Source organism: Salarias fasciatus, chromosome 11 (assembly GCF_902148845.1).
Source record: "Salarias fasciatus chromosome 11, fSalaFa1.1, whole genome shotgun sequence".
NCBI classification, from domain to species: Eukaryota; Metazoa; Chordata; class Actinopteri; order Blenniiformes; family Blenniidae; genus Salarias; species Salarias fasciatus.
The window spans coordinates 3659340-3678046 of record NC_043755.1 but is presented as its reverse complement, the minus strand read 5'-3'; the positions used below and the strand labels follow the sequence as shown (position 1 = coordinate 3678046).

Sequence of the window (18707 nt, the reverse complement as noted above, 5' to 3'; positions counted from 1 at the left end):
TCATAAAACATTGTGTTATCAGTTGTGGAGCCACACCTTGTAAATGCTACTTCAGTGTGTCACCCAGCTCCAGAGCAGGTGTGACTGAAACATACATCTGTAGTGTTTCATCTTGTTCAGGGTCCCAACTGTCCTGAGAAAACCCTCGCATCCGTGAGGAGAACATGCAAACTCCAAAGAAATTCCTCTGCCAGATTGATTTGGACTTTGTAGTTAAAAGCTGTTTTTAGAGCATTCTTAGACGTTCTGAAGAGTCTGCGTTTCCAGCCAATGCACGTTTTGTTCTCCTTGGGTTGCGTGAAAGCTGAAGCTTTTTTAAAATCAGTTGGATTGCAAGCGACACATCATTTGTTGGAAGTTGTTGCCTTTCAGAACTGAATGATCAGACCATAAATGGAAGAATGCTTGAATTGATCTTTTTGCTTTTATTGACATAAAGTAATATTCAAAAGAATAAAATGGTGAAAAGCTTGCAACCTCAACCTCTTTTAATGAAAGTAGTTTTTCATCACATTTTCTCTTTCTTTGTCGCAAATAGAAACCAATTTTCTCTTCAATAAAAGAAATATTTCCGGTAATCATACCATAATATTGCTTTTGTGCTGATGGATATAGATGACTCGGTTGGGTTTTATTGACTCCAAAGTTTCAATCGAAGTGGTTTTTCCAATGACTTAATAAAACAGCTCCGTTCATTTCATCTAGTCTTTTTTGAGGAGACTTGACAAAGGGCCTGTTGAATGCTGAGTTTCCAAAGCGCGCGCGCACACACACACACACACACACACACACACTGCGATGCAGAATTAAATCTCTCTGCATTTGTAGTAGTTAATCCTTTTATCAGTAAAAAAAGTTTGAGTGACCTTTATTTAGATTTTCTCATGTTTATTTAAACATGTAAACAAAGTGTTGAAAAGTTAATGAGAATAGTTGCATTATGTAAGTTCAAGATTTTCTCTAAATGTTCTCATTTCAGTTTAATTAACTGGAGCATAAATACTGATGATCCCATTTCATCTTCACCTGTATGTAGCTTTCTTTTTCAATTTCTCTTCAATGGCATGCATTCAGACCGTATCAATTTGAACAGGTTCATTTGATGAGGGTGAACATGTTTCTGTTTAGTGTATAACCTGCCTGGGCTTACACAACACTCAATTCAGACACTGTAAGCTGAATTTTAGTACATTACATTTCGAAATACAAAGAAAGCCAATTCTGCGAAACTTATGCAATTTTTTTTCTAACCTTCACCGCGTAACCTACCGATAATCAATTTTGTGTTACAGAAAATACCTGGAGGAGTGATACGTACTTTAGCAGAAGATTCACGGACATGTTTTGATCTGATACGGGGGGAGTCGCAGACCTGAGTGATAACATCATTAAAACAGTCCAAGAAGCAGAAAAACTCCAGTGATCTACATTCGTCATCAAAATGTCCAAGGTCCAGTGCCTGTAACATCAACATGAGTAAAGCCAACATGTAATATGGATGAACACTGCTGATTTCATTGTATCTTTTATGGTTCCAATACTTTCAATAAACTCACTACTAAATCAAACTGTGAAGCTTGAGAATATTGAAACAGGCCTTCTGTACTTTAGAACTTAATCTGCATCTCCATTTCATAAGCTGTTACATTAAAAAGCCCAATTCCTCACCCGTATAAAAAGTAGGACAGCAGAAGCACATTTTTGCCAAAAATATATCTTTCAATGATATGTAATGTTTTTTCTTTGTAGCATGAGAACAGCACACGTTACTCCAGAAAACCATGAAGGCTCTGAAAAACAGAACTATTCAACTTTTTTCTGAAGAAGACAGCTATGAGTATCATGTCAAAGAGGTCGAAGGTCGCTGAAAAAGCACAAGATGTCATCAAGAAGTCAAAAACTGATTGTATTTGTTCCAGCAAAGTGTGGAATGACGAAGTGGAGAATGTAACCGACTGGCAGCCAGAGAGTGAGACAGCATGGAGCTTTTTGTTCTGTATAAGCTGGGAGAATGAGAGCTATTAGAGGAAGACCACCGCTTGAACATGAGCACCGATAAACTCCATCACATCACATCCATCCTCTCAGCCATGCTCCACTGGAGTGACACCCCCCTCCACTCCTTCAGCACCCCCACCCCTCCTCCCACCCCTCTCCGTCCACAGGCTGTATATAAAGTGAAGGGAACCCCCCTGAGCGCATTAACAGCTGACTGCACTGAGCGGCAGACTCCCAACTGTTTGGATTTTACAGACCGAACGGCTTTTGGAGATAAAACTTTTTTTAAAAAGCGGGAGAGAAGCCAGTCTGCCACTGAATTTATTTTTTCTCTCTTTTTTTTATGATCCAACTTTCTGATGTGTTGTAGGTAAAACAGATGGACTGCATTATTCAAGATTTTATTTTATTTTTTTTAAACTAGAGAGATTATTTGTTCTTTTTAGTCGATTATTCCTCTAAAAAGTGAAGCGGTTGAATTCCCCCGTGCTGCGTTCAGGGACCATGCTGTCCAGCGTGCGCCGCCACAGCCTCCGCCTGCAGACCGAGCTGCACCGCTGGAGCATCTGCGACCCGGGCAGCCACCTGCTGCCGGACAGCCTCCTGGCCCGGGTCCCCGCCTGCATCTCCCGCTCCAGGTCCTGCACCAGCTCCGCCGGGGAGTCGGAGGGCAGCCGCGGCAGCTGGTCGTCCTCGGACTCGGTCATCTCCATCGAGTCCGCCGGGGAGCCGGCGGAGCCCGAGAGCCCGTACCGGGTGGTGCTGCTCGGGGCCAGCGGGGTCGGGAAGACGGCGTTCGCGAGCATCTTCGCCGGGGCGGCAGACAGCATGGACAGTGACGACTGCGAGCTGTGTGGAGGTGAGGAAAAGATCAAAACAACTGTTGTGAATTTGAATATAAAGAGTTTTTTAAGGCGCTTTTGGGCGATTTGCGCGTTTCTCAAATAATCGATCCGTCATTTGCTGAAAATCCGTTGATCGCGCTGCGCGTTTTACCAAATCAAATGTACATGGGCTTCTGCGTGTAGTTATATGAGTTTGTAAAAATCCTGGAAGACATAATGAGCAGCGTTTGTTTTGACATTAACTCATGTCCTGTCCGATTTCAGATGAAGTGTGTGAAAAGGACATCGAGGTGGACGGAGAGCCTGCAACTATCACTCTAGTGGACACATGGGACACAGAGGTGAGCACAAACCACAGCCTGCTCTTTATCCTCTCTGCTCTCAGCTGTCTCACCCTCTATTTGTTTAATTTTGCCTGTAAACCTTCATTCTCACTGGCTTTCTAGTTTATCTATTATAATATAAAAATTGAATGCTCTGATTATTTTCATGACAAGTGATTTGATTTGATGTTTTTGTCTTTATTGAGTCGACTCCTTTAACTCGAAGCACTTGTGTGTTGACAGGCTGACGCTGACTGGGCCCATGAGCAGCACATGCAGACCGGCGATGCCTACCTGCTGCTGTACTCGATCACTGACCGGACCTCGTTCCTGCGAGCCTCCGAGCTCCGGATAACTTTGCGTCGTTTCTGTCCAGCCCAGAACACGCCAATAATTCTCGTGGGGAACAAGTGCGACCTGGTGCGACGCCGAGAGGTGTCAGCAACTGGTAAGGAGACTTTGTGAGTGTGTGATCAGTTTTACTGTGTTTACATCCCACGTGATGCAGCTGCAGATCTCTGACTTCTCTCTCTTCCTCCTTTGTTTCAGAGGGTCGCGCTTGTGCCGCCGTTTTCGACTGCAAGTTCATCGAGACCTCAGCCGCCATGCAGCACAACATCTGGGAGGCCTTCCACGGCATAGTGCGACAGCTGCGTCTTCGCCGAGACTCCAGGGAGGCCAACAAGCGCCGCCGCCACGCACACTGTAGCGCACGCCGGGAAAGCCTGCCCATGAAGGCCAGACGGTTCCTTGACAAGATAGTGGCAAAGAACAATCCCAACGTTGCGTTTTGGCTGAAATCCAAGTCCTGCCATGACCTCTCCGTGCTGTAGGAGTCAGACAATCATAGCGAGAGCATCAAACGTTTGAGCAGGTGAAGGAAGCAGGACCATGAGGGAGACTGCCTCCGACGGGCCGGTACCTCATCCATGCTCCACACCACCAGGACTCCACAGGAGGGCGGACGGCGGCGTTTCCACTGGCTTGCCTCGTGGACCGGGCTCAGCGTGCCGGGCTTTCTGATGGAGTGGACAGTCGCACTCACATTCAGTGTGTTTGTGTAGCAGAATCTTTTGACGGGTCGGAGATCGGTTGACGGAAACTGAGAGAAGAACAGGATTTTTTTGTTCAATTCTGTGTTTTGAACAAAGATGTTAATGTTAGCTATTTTTTTCTCTTTTCCTCATCCTCTTTGTTCCTGTTTTTGCCAAAATTGTCCCGAAGTGCTGAGTTTACCTGTCGTAAGCTCATATTAGTCGTGGTTTATATATTTGTTTAAATAATTACAACTGAGTAGTATTGTTCACTGTATTTATGAGCTGTTGTATTTTGCACTTATTGTAAATAATGGATATTGTGTTGTATTTTGCTACTTAGAAGATATTTAAGCACAGTTAATTGAAATAAAGTGATGTGTTATTTGAATAGAAAAAGCTCCCTCTTTTGTCTGTCGTCTCTGTCATGCTAATGAGAGATTAAAGTGGGTGACTCATGCTTTACGCAGAGGAGACTCACACAAACGAGGTTTTTTTTTTAACTGCAACAAAACCAAGCCGATGAAAGATGACTCAGGAGGTGACATTAGAGCTGAACTTTTTGAAACACAATTAGTTATGTGTGTGTGTGTCTTATCTGATTGGGTGCAGCAAGTCGACTGCTCGGGGACTGATTAGAGATTTGGGTCACAGTGTGACACCGAGCTCAGACACAGTTCGTCCAAAAAAAAAAAAATCCCAAACTCGATTCTGCCGAGAAAGCAGTTAAACCCAGGAAAATGAGTTGCCAAGGTAACATTTCACAGAAGCCCATGGGTGTGTGTATGTGTGTTTGCATGTTCAGTTCGGGGAGCGTCGGGCAGATGGCGTTGGTTCATGTTAGCCATGATATCTGTGAGGCTGCCTGCACACATATGGAGCCGTGGTTTATGTAACAGAGTCCCTTCCATCTGAATTCATGGTTTTATCTGCCGAACCATCGACCGCACTGCTGATGTTTGTACAGCAGGCCCGTGAACAGCGAGTCATGGCTTTCTTTTTCTACCGCAACAGATCTTTACAGTTTTCCACCTTGTCGGCTTCAAGCTGCTTTCTACAGCTTTTTAAGCTCTTTGCTCTGGATAGTAGCGAGTATATCTGGATGTATAGAAGATAATCCCAGCAACATGTGAGGGGAAAGATTACACAGCAAAAAAGAAAAAAAAAAAAACACTTATACAGCCTCTTTGAAGAACGCTTTCAGACCTCTCTCACTCTTGGATTTGCACTGGGGAGCTTTATCAAGAAACAAGGTCAGGAGTAGAAATCAATCCTTCCACATGTGCTGTAACTTGTGAATCATTCAGATAACCTCAAAGCTTTGAATTTTTATGAACCAGTGGAGCATCAGTCCAGCCTTTCAGTCTTATTGTCCACACAAAGCTCCTTATCAGGAAGTGCTGCAAGCAGAGAATCTGACAGGAAACACTGCAGACACACACACACACAGGTCAAAGTCTGAAGGGAAATAAAAGCCTTAAACAGCAAACAGCAAGTTTCAATACCAATGTCTTTTAACCACTTTGTTCTATTTTGTCATCTTTTTTTGTCTGTAAATGAAAGTAATGCTATTTAAAATGTGCAAATCTCTGTGAGAGAGACTCCGTCAGTTTGTGCTACAGCAACAGAAGAAACAGAACAAATCTGTGATTAACAGCACGTCTTATTGACTTTTTTTCTCTACTGTATGTATCACTGTTCCGCTCTTCCTGTCTTTAACTCCGTTGTCAGCGACTTCCTTATTGGCCAGCTTGACATAGAGGGGCTGGGTGATTAGACAATCATTAGATCCAATAAAACATTGCTAGGTGAACGCTTGGTTAACGTTTGACCAGACTTCTTGAAACTGCTGGGCTCACTGTGAAAGTGAGGAGTGAGTCAGTCGGTCTCTCCTGTAAGGTAGGTCACCTCGCTCTCCCGTCTCAAGGTTTAGATTTTATTCACTATTTGGTGTTTGAAAAGAACAAGCTGCCTTGGATCAGTCTTTAGGCCGCGTGTTAAATGTTACAGATGCTCTGAGATTGTTATAAAAGTGTTTTGATCTTGACTTGACTTTGGCAGGGCCTGAGTGTGAGGCACATCTGACTGCTGACTTCTACGTTTTGGTTGATTCCTGGGTTTTTCTCAACATGTGACTTATTCCTGCAGATTTTTTTTTTTTCTCTGTGTGGGACACTAATTTCAGTGTTAAGGCTCCTGGAATATATTCAGACAAAGGTCATCCAGTGAGGCCTGTGGAGGTGATACAGCCTCCTTATAGCAGCTTCACTTAATCCTGTTGAAATAAATACACTGAATAATTTCCTCAGTGGAAGTTCTTTTAGTCACGACAAGACTAGAAGTGAGTAACCACAGTTAGGACCTACTATAATGTGACTCATTCAACAGGCAAGTGGCACTAAATGGAGAGAGAAACACTCAAGAAAGTGTGTGAAACCTCTCGGAAGACATCCTGGTAGAGTTTCCTTTCATAAGGTGTGGCAGTCAATGGTACTGACTTTTAAAGCGTCTGGCGCAACAAAAAGGTCATTAGTCATGACTCAAAGTCACCTTCACTCAGCCAGTTGACTTCCTCTGTTGTTTCAGGAAGGTATGTTCTCATTCCCATGTAGTGCCTGTGACTTTTTTAACATGTGGTTTAAAGGTTTGGACTGAAAGCTTTAAGATGTACAGTAAACTGCTCTAAAGTCACATTGTGTGATTTGCCAGGCTGAGGTTGAGGGCCTGTAAATGATAGGTGTGGTAAAATGCAAAATTGCATGATTGATTTGTTTGTTTTTTGTACATAAAGGTGACGAGCTTTGTAAAGTGAGACTGACATTGACATGTAACCGAAATTACAGAGCAGTTTTAGACGGCCTTTAAATGCCCTGCGGCTGACCTTTAATTGCCTCCTTCATATCTGTACTAACTCACTTTGGAAGACAAAAACGCTTCACCTTCCCATTATGTTAACGTTAATGCTCCTATTTGTCATCTGTGCAGCCACTGTTTAAACAGTTAAGTAATTTTGCAATTACTCTGTAAGTTATCCTTAAAATAACAATAATCACAGTTTACAAACCGTAAGTCAAATGTTTCATACTTGGTACCTCTGTATTATTTCCTAAGAATTAATACTTGTAAATTCACAAAAAAACATTGATATGAAAAAAGAGAATTTTAAAAGCAACAGAAGAATCTTCGAATTGCCCTTCTGTCTCGGCCCTCAGGCTTTCATTTTCTCCTTCGCACTACGCTGGGCTGGCCTCTCGGCTGCGAAGGTGGAGTCACATGTGGACGTCCTTCACGTTCCCGTTAAGCTCAAAGTATGAAGCCGAGAGAGAGATAGCGACGCCCATGTGTGAACTCAAGGACAGAGGACACAGTTTCTGTGTGCAGCTGCTTGCTTTGTGAATCAATAACATACTGTACTTAACAGAGAATAATATTCCACCGAGGGGCGCTGGGTTTAAAGATTTCCACATGAACAGTGTGATTCAATGTCACAGTCAATATTCGTTTGTTCTACAGATTACTGGACGTGATCTGGATCAAAAGCAAGAATGTTAATGTGACAAGTCTTTTCTTTCTTCTCGACATTTATCGATGTTTTCCTCCAACTCCTCTCCCTCATTGCCTCCTTCGCTCCTCCACCTGCTCTTCCTCTTCCTCCTCCTCTCCACCCACCTCCTCGTCGTTCGCAGACGGCGATCATGACGCCCGTGGTGCATCTGCTGTTGCTCCCATTGCTCTGCAGCATTGTGAGTACATAACACGGCCAACTGCTGCCTTCCAATGCATATTCATGTAACAAACATTCAAACATACAAATCTATGAAATATTCATGTTTTCATTTATTCTCATGCAGTTTTAGGGATTATCTTTGATACATGGAAAATTCAAGAGAGCATGTTAAGAATGTGAAAAGATTAAGTTTTTGTAGTTGTCCGCAAAGACAAAATGTGTGCAGGAAGATAGACTGGAGTGTAAATGTTACTGAGCAGACTTTGATCCCCCATGCTGGAGCGAAATATCAGAATTTCACCGCTGTCCTGTCATTTGAGATCAATAAATAACTGGGCTGTAAAACGTCCTATCAATGCCTGACTGCCTTCAGCTCAAACTCTGAAGCGTTAAACGCCGGCGTGAGCGTGAGCGGTTTAACTTCCATTCAGCCTGTGCTGTGCCAGACCTTTGACCTCCGTTCTTGTTGGGCGGCAGGCTGCTGGGACGGATCTGGAGGAGAAGACAGGCCCGTTTCAGAACATACAGCTGGACGTGCCCGAGGGAACGCCGGTGCCCTACGCCTTGTACCAGGTACATACACACATGGCTGCTGCGGTGCTACTGAAGCTTCCTCAGTACAGTTTGGTCATCTTCAAGTCCAGTGGTTGGTGGTCCGGTTTCCCATCTCTCCCTGTGTTGAGGTGCACTGAACTCCCAGTATCCTCAGTGGAGGCCGAGCAGCTTTAAAGTGGTTTGAGACGGCTGAAGCAGTGAAAAGACACTGTATCAGTGAAGCAGTGTACTTTCTCACTGTCATTTTCCGCTGTTTCTTCCTTCCGCTCCACTACATTTTGACACTTTTCTTCTCAACAGATATCGGTCAAGCGCACGCAGACGCATGTATTATTTTTCAAGAATATCACAATTCACGCAACGAGACCTGAGAATTGTTATCCTTCCTCTTTGTTACCTGCTTTAAAGCCTTTCAGATGTTGAACTACTGTTTCACGTTATCTGAAACAGGCATTCATACAGAAGTTGCAGCTGCACAGATGACAGAAATGTAAAACTATTTTACTCTGACGCATTAATGACAGGATAAATTTAGAAAGGAGACAAATACCTTGAGTTTCCACATTTAAAAAAACTTGAACTAACCTCACTTCAAATAGGATTTTGTGAGTAATTTGGAATGCAGGCAGGACTTTGGGTAAAGCCTGCATGCATGTCTTTGGACTGTGGAAAGCAACCATATAATCCTTTCTCATCAGTTAATCCCAACAAGACTGTAAATATTTTGTCCTAACAGACTTAAATATATACATTTCAAACATATTTCCCTGCTGATGTTTAGATTTATGCTTTTGTGTCTGTGCTGTTTTTAATCTGTTTTTATATTTACTTGACATATCAAAAAAGTGCTGCTTGATAAGAAAACTGCAAAGAGATCAATAAATATCGATAAGATTTGAGTATTTCATGTTCATTGCATTTGATCAATTTTTTCAAAAAATGTGTTAACACTTCTACTTTTGAAAGTATAATCACTTTGAGTAATCTTTGAAATCCATTATTCAGGGGGACTCGAATTAAAGACAGCGATTGTTGTCACCCATCGTCTCATATTACTAATTTCCCTTTTCTATGTCTCTCCTACAGTTTCGGGTTGAAAGTCCAGGTGTTAATGGTTTCCAGCTGAAAGGAGACGGAAGAAACGACATCAAGATTTCAAAAGATGGCTGGCTTTTCCTGGAGGAACCTCTGGACTGGTCTCATGAACAACATTTCATCGTTGAGGTACTACAATCTCTTTGCGTTCACACACAGAAATGAGAGCCTTTGCATCATGCCAGCATTGGACTGAGTACTCCTACATGATTGTGTTTGAATGTGCAACCATGTCTGTCCAGGTGGAGGCCCTGGAGGATGGAAAAATCGTCCTGGACCCAGTTACTGTCACCATAAATGTTATGGATGTCAACAACAATGCTCCAGTCTTCAGCCAGAGCAGCTACGTAGCCATGGTTCGAGAAAACAGCAGTCCAGGTGTGTGTGTGTGTGTGTTTTTGGTTTGTTTGCTTTTTTTTTTAAGAAATGAGGGCAGAGACGATGTTCTAGAAACAAATTTCAATAGACGCCCACATGAAAGTGTGCAACGTGGTCTTATTACCGTCATCCAAAAATAACAGGGGTCCATGGATGGGGGTTCAAAACGGGCACATGTCCGGGACCCCTCCGGGTCAAGTGCGTTCGCCCCCTGGGTGGGATCCAGTAAGGTCGCGAATGGAAAACAAATGAGTCATGAAGTGTATTTACAAATTCGGTTAGACAAAAGAACCCATAATAATCATTATTTCAAGTGATTATATGGGTTCAAGGATGAGATGGAAACACAGTGTGTGGGGAAAACACACACGGGCGTAACTGTGAGATGTTACCCTTCATCCCTGGACAAACACAGAGGGTCGGCCTGCGTGGGATCAGGCTTGGTCACTCATGGGCAAGAGAACTATGAGGGCTGAGCGTGGGCAGATGGTCAGGCAACAATGCAGATGACTTGTTTCTTGCTATTTTGGTAACATTTCTCTTTTTCCATAGTTTAGTCCACTGAACTAAACTACAAACCATGCGCTCATATTTGAAAAGTTCACAAAATGCACATGTTTAGTGGTGAAAAGGAAGTCCGAGCATTATGTGGCTCGTTGACTGATGGATTTTTAATCCCCAGGTGTAACAGGCAGTATTGTTCTGTTTTGATTCCAGGTGAGCCGTTTACTCAAGTGTTCGCATCCGATCAGGACGACCCCAACACGCCTAACGCTCATCTGAGGTACAGCCTGGTGAGCCAGCTCCCCAACAAGCACAACGTTCTCCTGTTCCAGATTGACCCCGAGACCGGAGAGATTTCCACCACAGAGCAAGGTGATGCTTCCAAACCCAACGGTCTCACACACACACACACACACACAAGCGTGAGGCCAGACACAGAGGGCCACGACTGGGATCTGGGAAAGTCTGTAATCTGTCCATCTCTGCCTGTAATCTGGCAGTATAGTGCCACTGTAAATCCAGATTATACAGCTCATCTTGGGTGCTCAAGATTAACGCTGATTGGAGGCACATTGCCTAAATGTCGCGTGATGTTGATCTCTGATTACTTCGAGTGTGTGCGAACATGTGAATGAGCCTCAGGACACCGATGTCTGTGAAAGCGCGCTCGCGATGCGTGGGAGTATAACAGCAATATGTGATGTGTGTTGATCTTTTGAACAGGTAAACAGATGCTGAAGGCTAGAGACGGCATCCAGTACGACAAAGGAGAGGAGCAGAACACCGAGACTCTGAAGAGGAAGTTTGACGAGTACTGTACACCACAGAGGGTCCCCTATGAATTAAACCCCTTTTTCACCTGCGTGGAGAAAGCAGGTTTGTTTCCAGATACGCTGGACAAATTGTTATTCAACAACTGGAGGACTGTAATTTACTGATCAGTGATATGGAACAGATATATTGTTTATGACGGCTGTTTTCTTTCTGTTCTTGAAACCCATTGTGTGTGACGGATTAGTGTTTTCCTTAAAATTCTTTACTTGCTCCTGACTGATCAACTATGCTCATGTCAGTAAACGCACCCTGTCATGAAGCAGTGCTGGTGATTAGTGGTGGTCATGTGGTTGATTGGGTGTTAAGTTGATGAGTTTGTCCAGTCGGGGGGTGGGGGGTGGGGGGGGGGGTGGGGGGGGGGGGGGGGGTGTGACGGTTTGGAGTTGAGTTCACGTGACTGTCCTGTTCAAACTTAAAGCTGTACTGAAAGGTTTTCATGAAAACGTGTTGGTTTGTCATCTGTGCTGCATCTCTAACTGTCATTTCCATGTATAAAGAGATGAGGAGGCGAAACATTGACCCCCTGGAAGACCCAGACTTCACCCTGCTTGTGCGCGTTCAAGACTTGGGAGGATTTTCAGAAACTGCGCTGAGTGGAAACACCAGAGTGCACATCGTTGTGGAGCAAAATCTGTGGAGAAATCCCGGACCACTGACCATTCCGGAGAACTTCAAGGAATCGTACCCTCTGGTGATTGCAAAGGTCTGTTAGAAGATACACATGTTGAAAATTCTCACTATACCCGCTCAGACTCTTTATTTGCCTGAAAGAAACATTCATTTATGTTCTCCTCCCATCTCTCTCTGCACTCAGGTCCAGTCCAACGATCCCAATGCTCTCTACGAGTTAGTGCAGAAGGAACGGGAGGTGAATTTCCCCTTCCAGATCAGGGACAATGGGGAAATCGTGGTAACAGAAGAGCTGGACAGAGAGAAGAAGGACATGGTAGAAACACGTTTTTGGATTGATGCATGAATCCTTCACACAAGACACGACTTGCTCTGAGTTACTCCTGAACTTCTGTCTTTTCCGCTTTCAGTACATCCTGGTTGTATTTGCTAAGGATTTTAAAGGAACACAGGTGGATCCCCCCATGGAAATCCAAGTCCTGGTGAAGGATGTGAACGATAACATGCCGAAGTGTGAAAAAGAGGAGAGTGTGTTTGAGTTGCAGGAAAACGAGCCCGTCGGTGAGCTGCGCCCGAATGACTTTTATAGAACAGTTTCCAGAAAACGACAGCGTGCTTTGTGTTCGCAAAGGTTGTTATGAAAATGCTTTTCAGTGCCTGGCCTTCACTTTTCCTGTGTGCTTAATTTTCGCTGTATTTATATAGTTTTAACTCTCAACAAAGATAATTTCAAATAATCCATAAAAAAAAGTTTTTTTATTTACTTCCACATACACTTTCTGGTTTTATGTGATTTATTGTGTATGTTCACTGCAGGAATTATTCATTTCACCATAACATAACTTCTAAATAACTTTTTGCTATGAACTTAAAAGGAAAGAACCCCAATACACTCTGTTTTACTGGAGCGAAATCTCTTCTGGTAACAAGATGAATGATCACTGCTTTAGGCAAAAATTGTTAAATGTCATGATTTATTAGAAATGTTATATATAATACACTTCTTAGTACTTGCTTGCTCTATTAATTTCTGTTTCTGTTACACTTGTAAGTTCTGCTTTCATTTGGTGTGAATTCCCCGATGTTAAAAAGACGTTAATGAAAAAGTTTTTCTACAGACATTTGTTAGGATAAACATGCAGGTAATATTTGTTTTTTGTCTTTCCAGGCAGCCCGATAGGAGACTTGATAGCCCACGATGCCGACGAAGAAGGGACACTGAATTCGGAGCTGACTTACACCATCGTGTCCCAGGAACCCACCCCCAACGTCTTCTCCATCGATCACACCGGGAAAATTCAGTCGCTGCGCTTGCTGCAGCGCAAAGAGCAGCAGCTCTACAACCTCGTCGTCAGAGTCAGTGACTCAGGTAACGCTTCGACCCGCAAGCATCAGTTCTGGAATTCATTTTCACTCTGCGATTTTAAAAACTCGTGACCTTCGACCCACAGATTTCAGCGCCGACTGTAAAGTCGTCATCAAGGTCATTGATGTCAACAATGAGCTGCCTCTGTTTGAGAAGACCGATGTGAGTGTTACAGTGCCTCACACACCTTGTTTTGCATCTTGTTTGTTGGTGTGATTACTGTGTGTGTGTGTGTGTGTGCAGTATGGCAGCCACACCCTGGCAGAGGACATTGAAGTGGGCCACACCGTGCTGAACATCAGTGCCACGGACGCCGACGACCCAGACAGTGGCAGCTCCCTGATCCAGTTCCACATCGCTGCAGGCGACGACGATGGAGTCTTCACCGTGGAAACCGACGGCAAAGGCGTCGGTCATCTGGTCGTAGCGAAGGTCGGCAAGATTAGAAACATCCACCCGGAGGCCTGGGTCTCTCTCTGTTCTGTTTTGTCCATCTGTGGTTTATAATTAATCAAGCCATAGATTGGTCAGCTGATAGCACAGTTAGGAATGATCACATCACCGTAGCTGAGTGCTCATCATGTCTTCTGTTTCTTGTCCCAGCACTTCCTCTAACCGGCTCATCTTTTCCCCTACAGCCTCTGGACTTTGAGTCGTCTCCCACCTACAATCTTAAGATTGAGGCCCGCAACCCGGAGCCGCTGATGAAAGGCCTGGAGTACGGCAGCGAGTCCACCGCCTCCGTCTTCTTTACAGTCACCGACGTGGACGAGGTCCCAGAGTTCAGCATGGACATTGAGGATGTGACCGTGTCTGAGAACGTCACCAAAGGATCCGTGCTCTTCACTGTGGAGGCAAAAGACCCAGAAGGCAAAGAGATTGGGTAAAAGCACAGCAGCTCCAGCTGCAGGCTTCATGTTTCGTGTGTGACTGCTCATATAGACATGATTATTTGGAAACTGATTTCTGAAATATCTCCCAATTTCAAAAACTGTTACATACATCCACTTTCAAGCATCATTTTCTACTTTGTCTACTAAAAACATGGCTGAAAAGAAGATTTGTAGGGAAGTATTATCTGCTGCTTTAAAGGAAGAAACCTTTGCAGAACTGGCTTCAGAGGTGGCGACTGGCTGTTACTCAATCAGTGCTGCCAGTGTTTTAGACGATATCCTTGAAATGGAAATAATTCTGAACCCTCTGAATTCTAAAGCTAAGATACAACGAAGAGAAATCATCACTTCGTTACAATCATTTATCTAAAATGTAATCATTCACATAGCCTCACCTGCATATTTCAGCATTGTTATTGGACTAATAGGATACATCAACAGGTTGTAGTTTTGAGGGCCACATCGGCCACATTATTTTGGTCTTTTTGAACCATCACATGTGCAGAAAACCAACCATTGATTTGTTTTGACAGCCTTCATTTGCTTTGGTCACCAGCTCGCTGGCCGCTGTGTCATGGATGATTCATCGAATGTTTTGACTGAAACACACTACTGATGATTGCATAACTGTTTGTCTGTGTGCAGTTTTAAGTTAGATGGGGACTCTCACGGCTGGCTGGAGATTGACTCTACAGGAGAGATCAAAACCAAAGCGAATCTGGACAGAGAGACAACAGAGAGTTTGGATCTCACCATTACTGCTTTTGAGAAGGGTGAGATACAGGAAAACACACAAAATAATGTGACTGTCAGGACAGTTCTGTCCACGTGAAAGCTCCCGTGGTGCATAAATTTTTTCTTTTTGAGCATTATTAGCCATCGCCGAAGGGTCTTGTTCTTGCTCAGTTTCTACTGTATTATTAGCCATCGCTGTAACACGTAGTGTAACGCCGAAGGGTATTTTTCTTGCTCAGTTTCTTCTTATTATTCTTTGTCCCGTGAGAAAGCATTTTTGACCCCCTGAACATAGCTGAATGTGGGGTTTTTTGGTATCTACGCAGCAGGCCCAGCGAAAAATTCGATCAAATTTACACCTCCACAGTGACAGATCAACACTGGCTCAACAGCGCCACCTACAATCAGACCCCTATGGCCCACAGAGTGGGCATATTTTGACGTAGGAACACGAAATTCACACCAGTGACAGAGCATGAGGGGACAAACAGAAAACTCTCTTGGCTCAAATCTGTGGGACCAACAGGAAGGCGGCCATCTTGGAAACAAAATTCGCCGCCATTTCGCTTTTCATTTTTCAAATGAACTGAACTCTTAGTTCCTTTCTTCCAAATGAGCCCAAACTCAGCACGCTGCATCTAGACACATTGACTTTCAAGATTTGACAAGCCAGATTTTTTTGATACGTCGCTCGGTCTCCTCACAGCACGCCATCGAAAAACGCCTTCATTTCCTGTTATTTCGACAGCCCCTCACGAGCTCAGGCGTCGTCCTAGAACACTCAGATTACAGTCAGTTATGTGCCATAATGGTCCTCATGCAATGCATTATAAAGTTCAATACAACTCAACTCTATAGCACCCCCTACCATAGACCTAAAACATTAACATTCTTCCACAGTAAGCAAACTGTGCAGTAAAATTCTATGCCCAAAGACAAGCAAAACATTATATTACCATTTTAATGCATTTACAACCGTTGGCCAGCAGGGACGCAAAGACCCCCCCGAAAAATACATAAACATTTCTTACAAGCACATACTTTGTCCGACTGTCTTGAAATTTTGATCCATTATACACAACATGATGCTGATTATATTTATGTATGAATGACTGTGATAGATGCTACAGCGCCACCTATGGGAGTGTGCAAAGATTATGATGCATTTTTAAAAAAATTACTTTTACCATGAGAGCCATGGCTTTAATGGCGCGTGGCTTTAATTAGATATTGCGCTTGTGTTTTGGAGTTTTGAAAATTAAAACCTGACTTTTAAACACTCTGATTTCCCTCTAAAGAGAACCCAGAGAAATTCTCTGAGCATGTTGTGCGCGTGACACTGCTGGACGTCAACGACAACTCCCCTCAACTGGTTGACAACTATGCTTTCATCTGCATGGAGAACAACAAACCTGTCAAGCTGGAGGCAAAGGATATAGACAGCGAGCCCTTTTCATATCCACTCAAATTCAACTTTACTCACGGAAAGAAGTCACACAACTGGGAGCTGCAGAAAGTTGATGGTACAAAACATCACAACATCGATAGATATGAATGTCAGAGACATATTGGTGTCTTTCATTTGGTACATTTTCCCTTTCTTCTCTGCATGTTTTCCATCTAGCAAAATCAGCTTTGCTGATCTTGAAGAAAATGCCAGATGAGGGTAAAACCTTCTCAGTTCCCATCACTGTTACAGACAACCAAGGCATGGGAGTTCCACATTCAGTAGACGGTGAGTAGATGAATTAGGTTATTTCTCAAATATTTTTCCTAAAATCTGTACTTTCTGCTCGGTGACTAAAGCAATGCTCCACCGGCAGACCAAAATAACTTGAAATATTTCAGTGTTGTCTCCAACGCCAGTGACTCACACAAAAACACAAAACACACCAAAGAACAGTGAAGACGTCCGCTCATCGGATAGTAAATTGGCTTCACTCGTCTGGCCACTCTTAAGGCTTCAAGTAATCTTATTTGAGAATTCACAAACTGCTGGCGATGGAGCTGCCGTGCAGGTTGACCTCTCAGGAAGGTCACTGACCTTGCTGTTGCAGGATGGCCTGCTGCACCACCTGAGCACACCTGCCATTTGTTGTAGTTCATCATATCAGCGTAAGAGAGGATGCTTTGTGCACTCTAAAATGCCTGTCCCTTGACTCCATTCGTCTTTTTCTCCGATTGGTGTATCCTGTCTTCATGTTAGTCGAAGTGTGTAAGTGCACAGAGCTGGGACACTGCTACAGGGATCCAGGGCGATTCACCTCTATACTGGGAATGGGACCCACCGTGGGGATCCTGGCCAGCATCCTGGCTTTCTGCCGTAAGTCTGTCACACATCATAGAAAATTAAATCTCATGTAAATCCAACAGTATAATGATGTGAACTTGTGGTTTTGCTTTGGTCCCTGTTTTTACTTTCCCATGTTGTCTTGTCTCCTCATTTCACAGTCATTGCCTTCATTGTCGTCAACAAACGTAATAAAAAGAAGAACAAGAAAACCCTGAACAACGAGGAAGAGCGGGACAGCATGATGTAGTTATCTCAAGACCTTTATTTATATCTTCAAATTCAATCAATTCCATTCAAGGTGAAGTAAGTAATTTAAAGCTTTTGAAAAATGAACAGATAAAGAAAACAAATGTCAGGCTGTAAATCAGCTGATGTTTGAGCTGTTCTGTAAATCCAGGGCCTCACTCTGTTTTCAGTCCAGGAAGAGAAGTGACGACAGTGTACACAGCACAGGCTGGAGCTGCTAGATATGAACACGAACCATCTACCAAAACTCTGACAGAAATTCAAAGAGCTGGATTAAAAATAAACCGTGCACTACAGTAACTCACTACTACCACCTAACGCTCAACAGCGCCAGTATTCAGGTTTTACGTACTGCTCCTTTAAAAGGCTTTAATTTATGCAGTATGCAATATAATCTGTCCTTCTGGATGAGGATATCTCTTTTATAATACATTCAACTGGATTTTCTATGGTTCCGAGAAAAAAAAAACATAGAAAAAACAGTGCACTAAATGCACACATTTTAATCACTATCATAATGTATAAATCACATTCAACATCATGGACTCATTGTTGTGGGATTTTTTTTTTTCTTCTGTTGATCAATTTACATTTTCATGTTCAGTCTTGTGAGGATTTCATGGAGAGAAAACCACCAGGATGAACTAATGTGTCCTCAAACTCAAATTATTCCTTAGAAAATACAGCCTCACATTTATGTAACTTTTGTTTTTAACTTACACGACAGAATTCATTTTTAGGTGTATTTTTTTTTTTTTTTTTTTTTTTTTTAATGAGGCTTTAATTAATCTCATAGGTGCTTCCATACAAATCATACATTTATGCAACCTGTTGCTATAATTTATTAAAATCTTCCCAGAGCCAGTTTGTTCTGTTAGCAGTTTAAACTTCTGTCATGATCCAGTAATTCTTTCGGCTCCTGGCTTATTGTGTTATTTTGCATTATTCTGCTTGAATGTACTCCAGAGAAGCTGAATGTCACACAACAACTGCAAGACAACTTGTCAACTCAGAGAAGCAGCAATTGAGAGTTTTTGTAAAGCGGTATTTACGACTCTGTTCGTCAATAAACAAAGGAACTGGGAGCCACTTTGGCTTTTCAGCGTCGTCTTTGTTGGTTCACATGTCGGCGTGGGCCCGTGGTGCCGCAGGTGATGGCTGACATAAGACGACTCCCGCCCCAGGTGGGGGGACGGACAACTTCTCTCCACTGTCCCTTCCTTCAGGACGCCTTCTGTCTGGATAATTTCA

General features: G+C 43.3%; 2 protein-coding genes across 2 annotated transcripts; both read left to right on the top strand.

Moving 5' to 3' along the window:
* Nucleotides 1-2488: 2488 nt before the first annotated feature.
* On the top strand, nucleotides 2489-3999 carry gem (GTP binding protein overexpressed in skeletal muscle). The gene is made up of 4 exons (XM_030102790.1): nucleotides 2489-2857; nucleotides 3108-3184; nucleotides 3410-3614; nucleotides 3716-3999. Exons 1-4 carry the CDS (start codon nucleotides 2503-2505, stop codon nucleotides 3997-3999), a joined length of 921 nt encoding a protein of 306 aa, XP_029958650.1. The 5' UTR covers nucleotides 2489-2502.
* A 3896-nt stretch (nucleotides 4000-7895) lies between these two features.
* On the top strand, nucleotides 7896-17457 carry cdh17 (cadherin 17, LI cadherin (liver-intestine)). The gene is made up of 18 exons (XM_030102305.1): nucleotides 7896-7943; nucleotides 8405-8500; nucleotides 9569-9706; nucleotides 9820-9955; nucleotides 10673-10831; nucleotides 11183-11335; nucleotides 11791-11996; nucleotides 12108-12239; nucleotides 12334-12484; nucleotides 13092-13292; nucleotides 13375-13451; nucleotides 13533-13721; nucleotides 13928-14172; nucleotides 14828-14955; nucleotides 16216-16440; nucleotides 16542-16652; nucleotides 17124-17240; nucleotides 17369-17457. The coding sequence occupies exons 1-18, from the start codon at nucleotides 7896-7898 to the stop codon at nucleotides 17455-17457; spliced, it is 2601 nt and encodes an 866-aa protein (XP_029958165.1).
* Nucleotides 17458-18707: the final 1250 nt, after the last annotated feature.

Coding starts and splice junctions, on each gene's coding strand:
- gem (XM_030102790.1), top strand. CDS start 2,503: ATGCTGTCCAGCGTGCGCCGCCACAGCCTCCGCCTGCAGACCGAGCTG. Junction 2,858..3,107: donor CGACTGCGAGCTGTGTGGAG/GTGAGGAAAAGA, acceptor GTCCGATTTCAG/ATGAAGTGTGTGAAAAGGAC. Junction 3,615..3,715: donor CCGAGAGGTGTCAGCAACTG/GTAAGGAGACTT, acceptor CCTTTGTTTCAG/AGGGTCGCGCTTGTGCCGCC.
- cdh17 (XM_030102305.1), top strand. CDS start 7,896: ATGACGCCCGTGGTGCATCTGCTGTTGCTCCCATTGCTCTGCAGCATT. Junction 8,501..9,568: donor TGCCCTACGCCTTGTACCAG/GTACATACACAC, acceptor TCTCTCCTACAG/TTTCGGGTTGAAAGTCCAGG. Junction 13,722..13,927: donor GTCATCTGGTCGTAGCGAAG/GTCGGCAAGATT, acceptor TTTCCCCTACAG/CCTCTGGACTTTGAGTCGTC.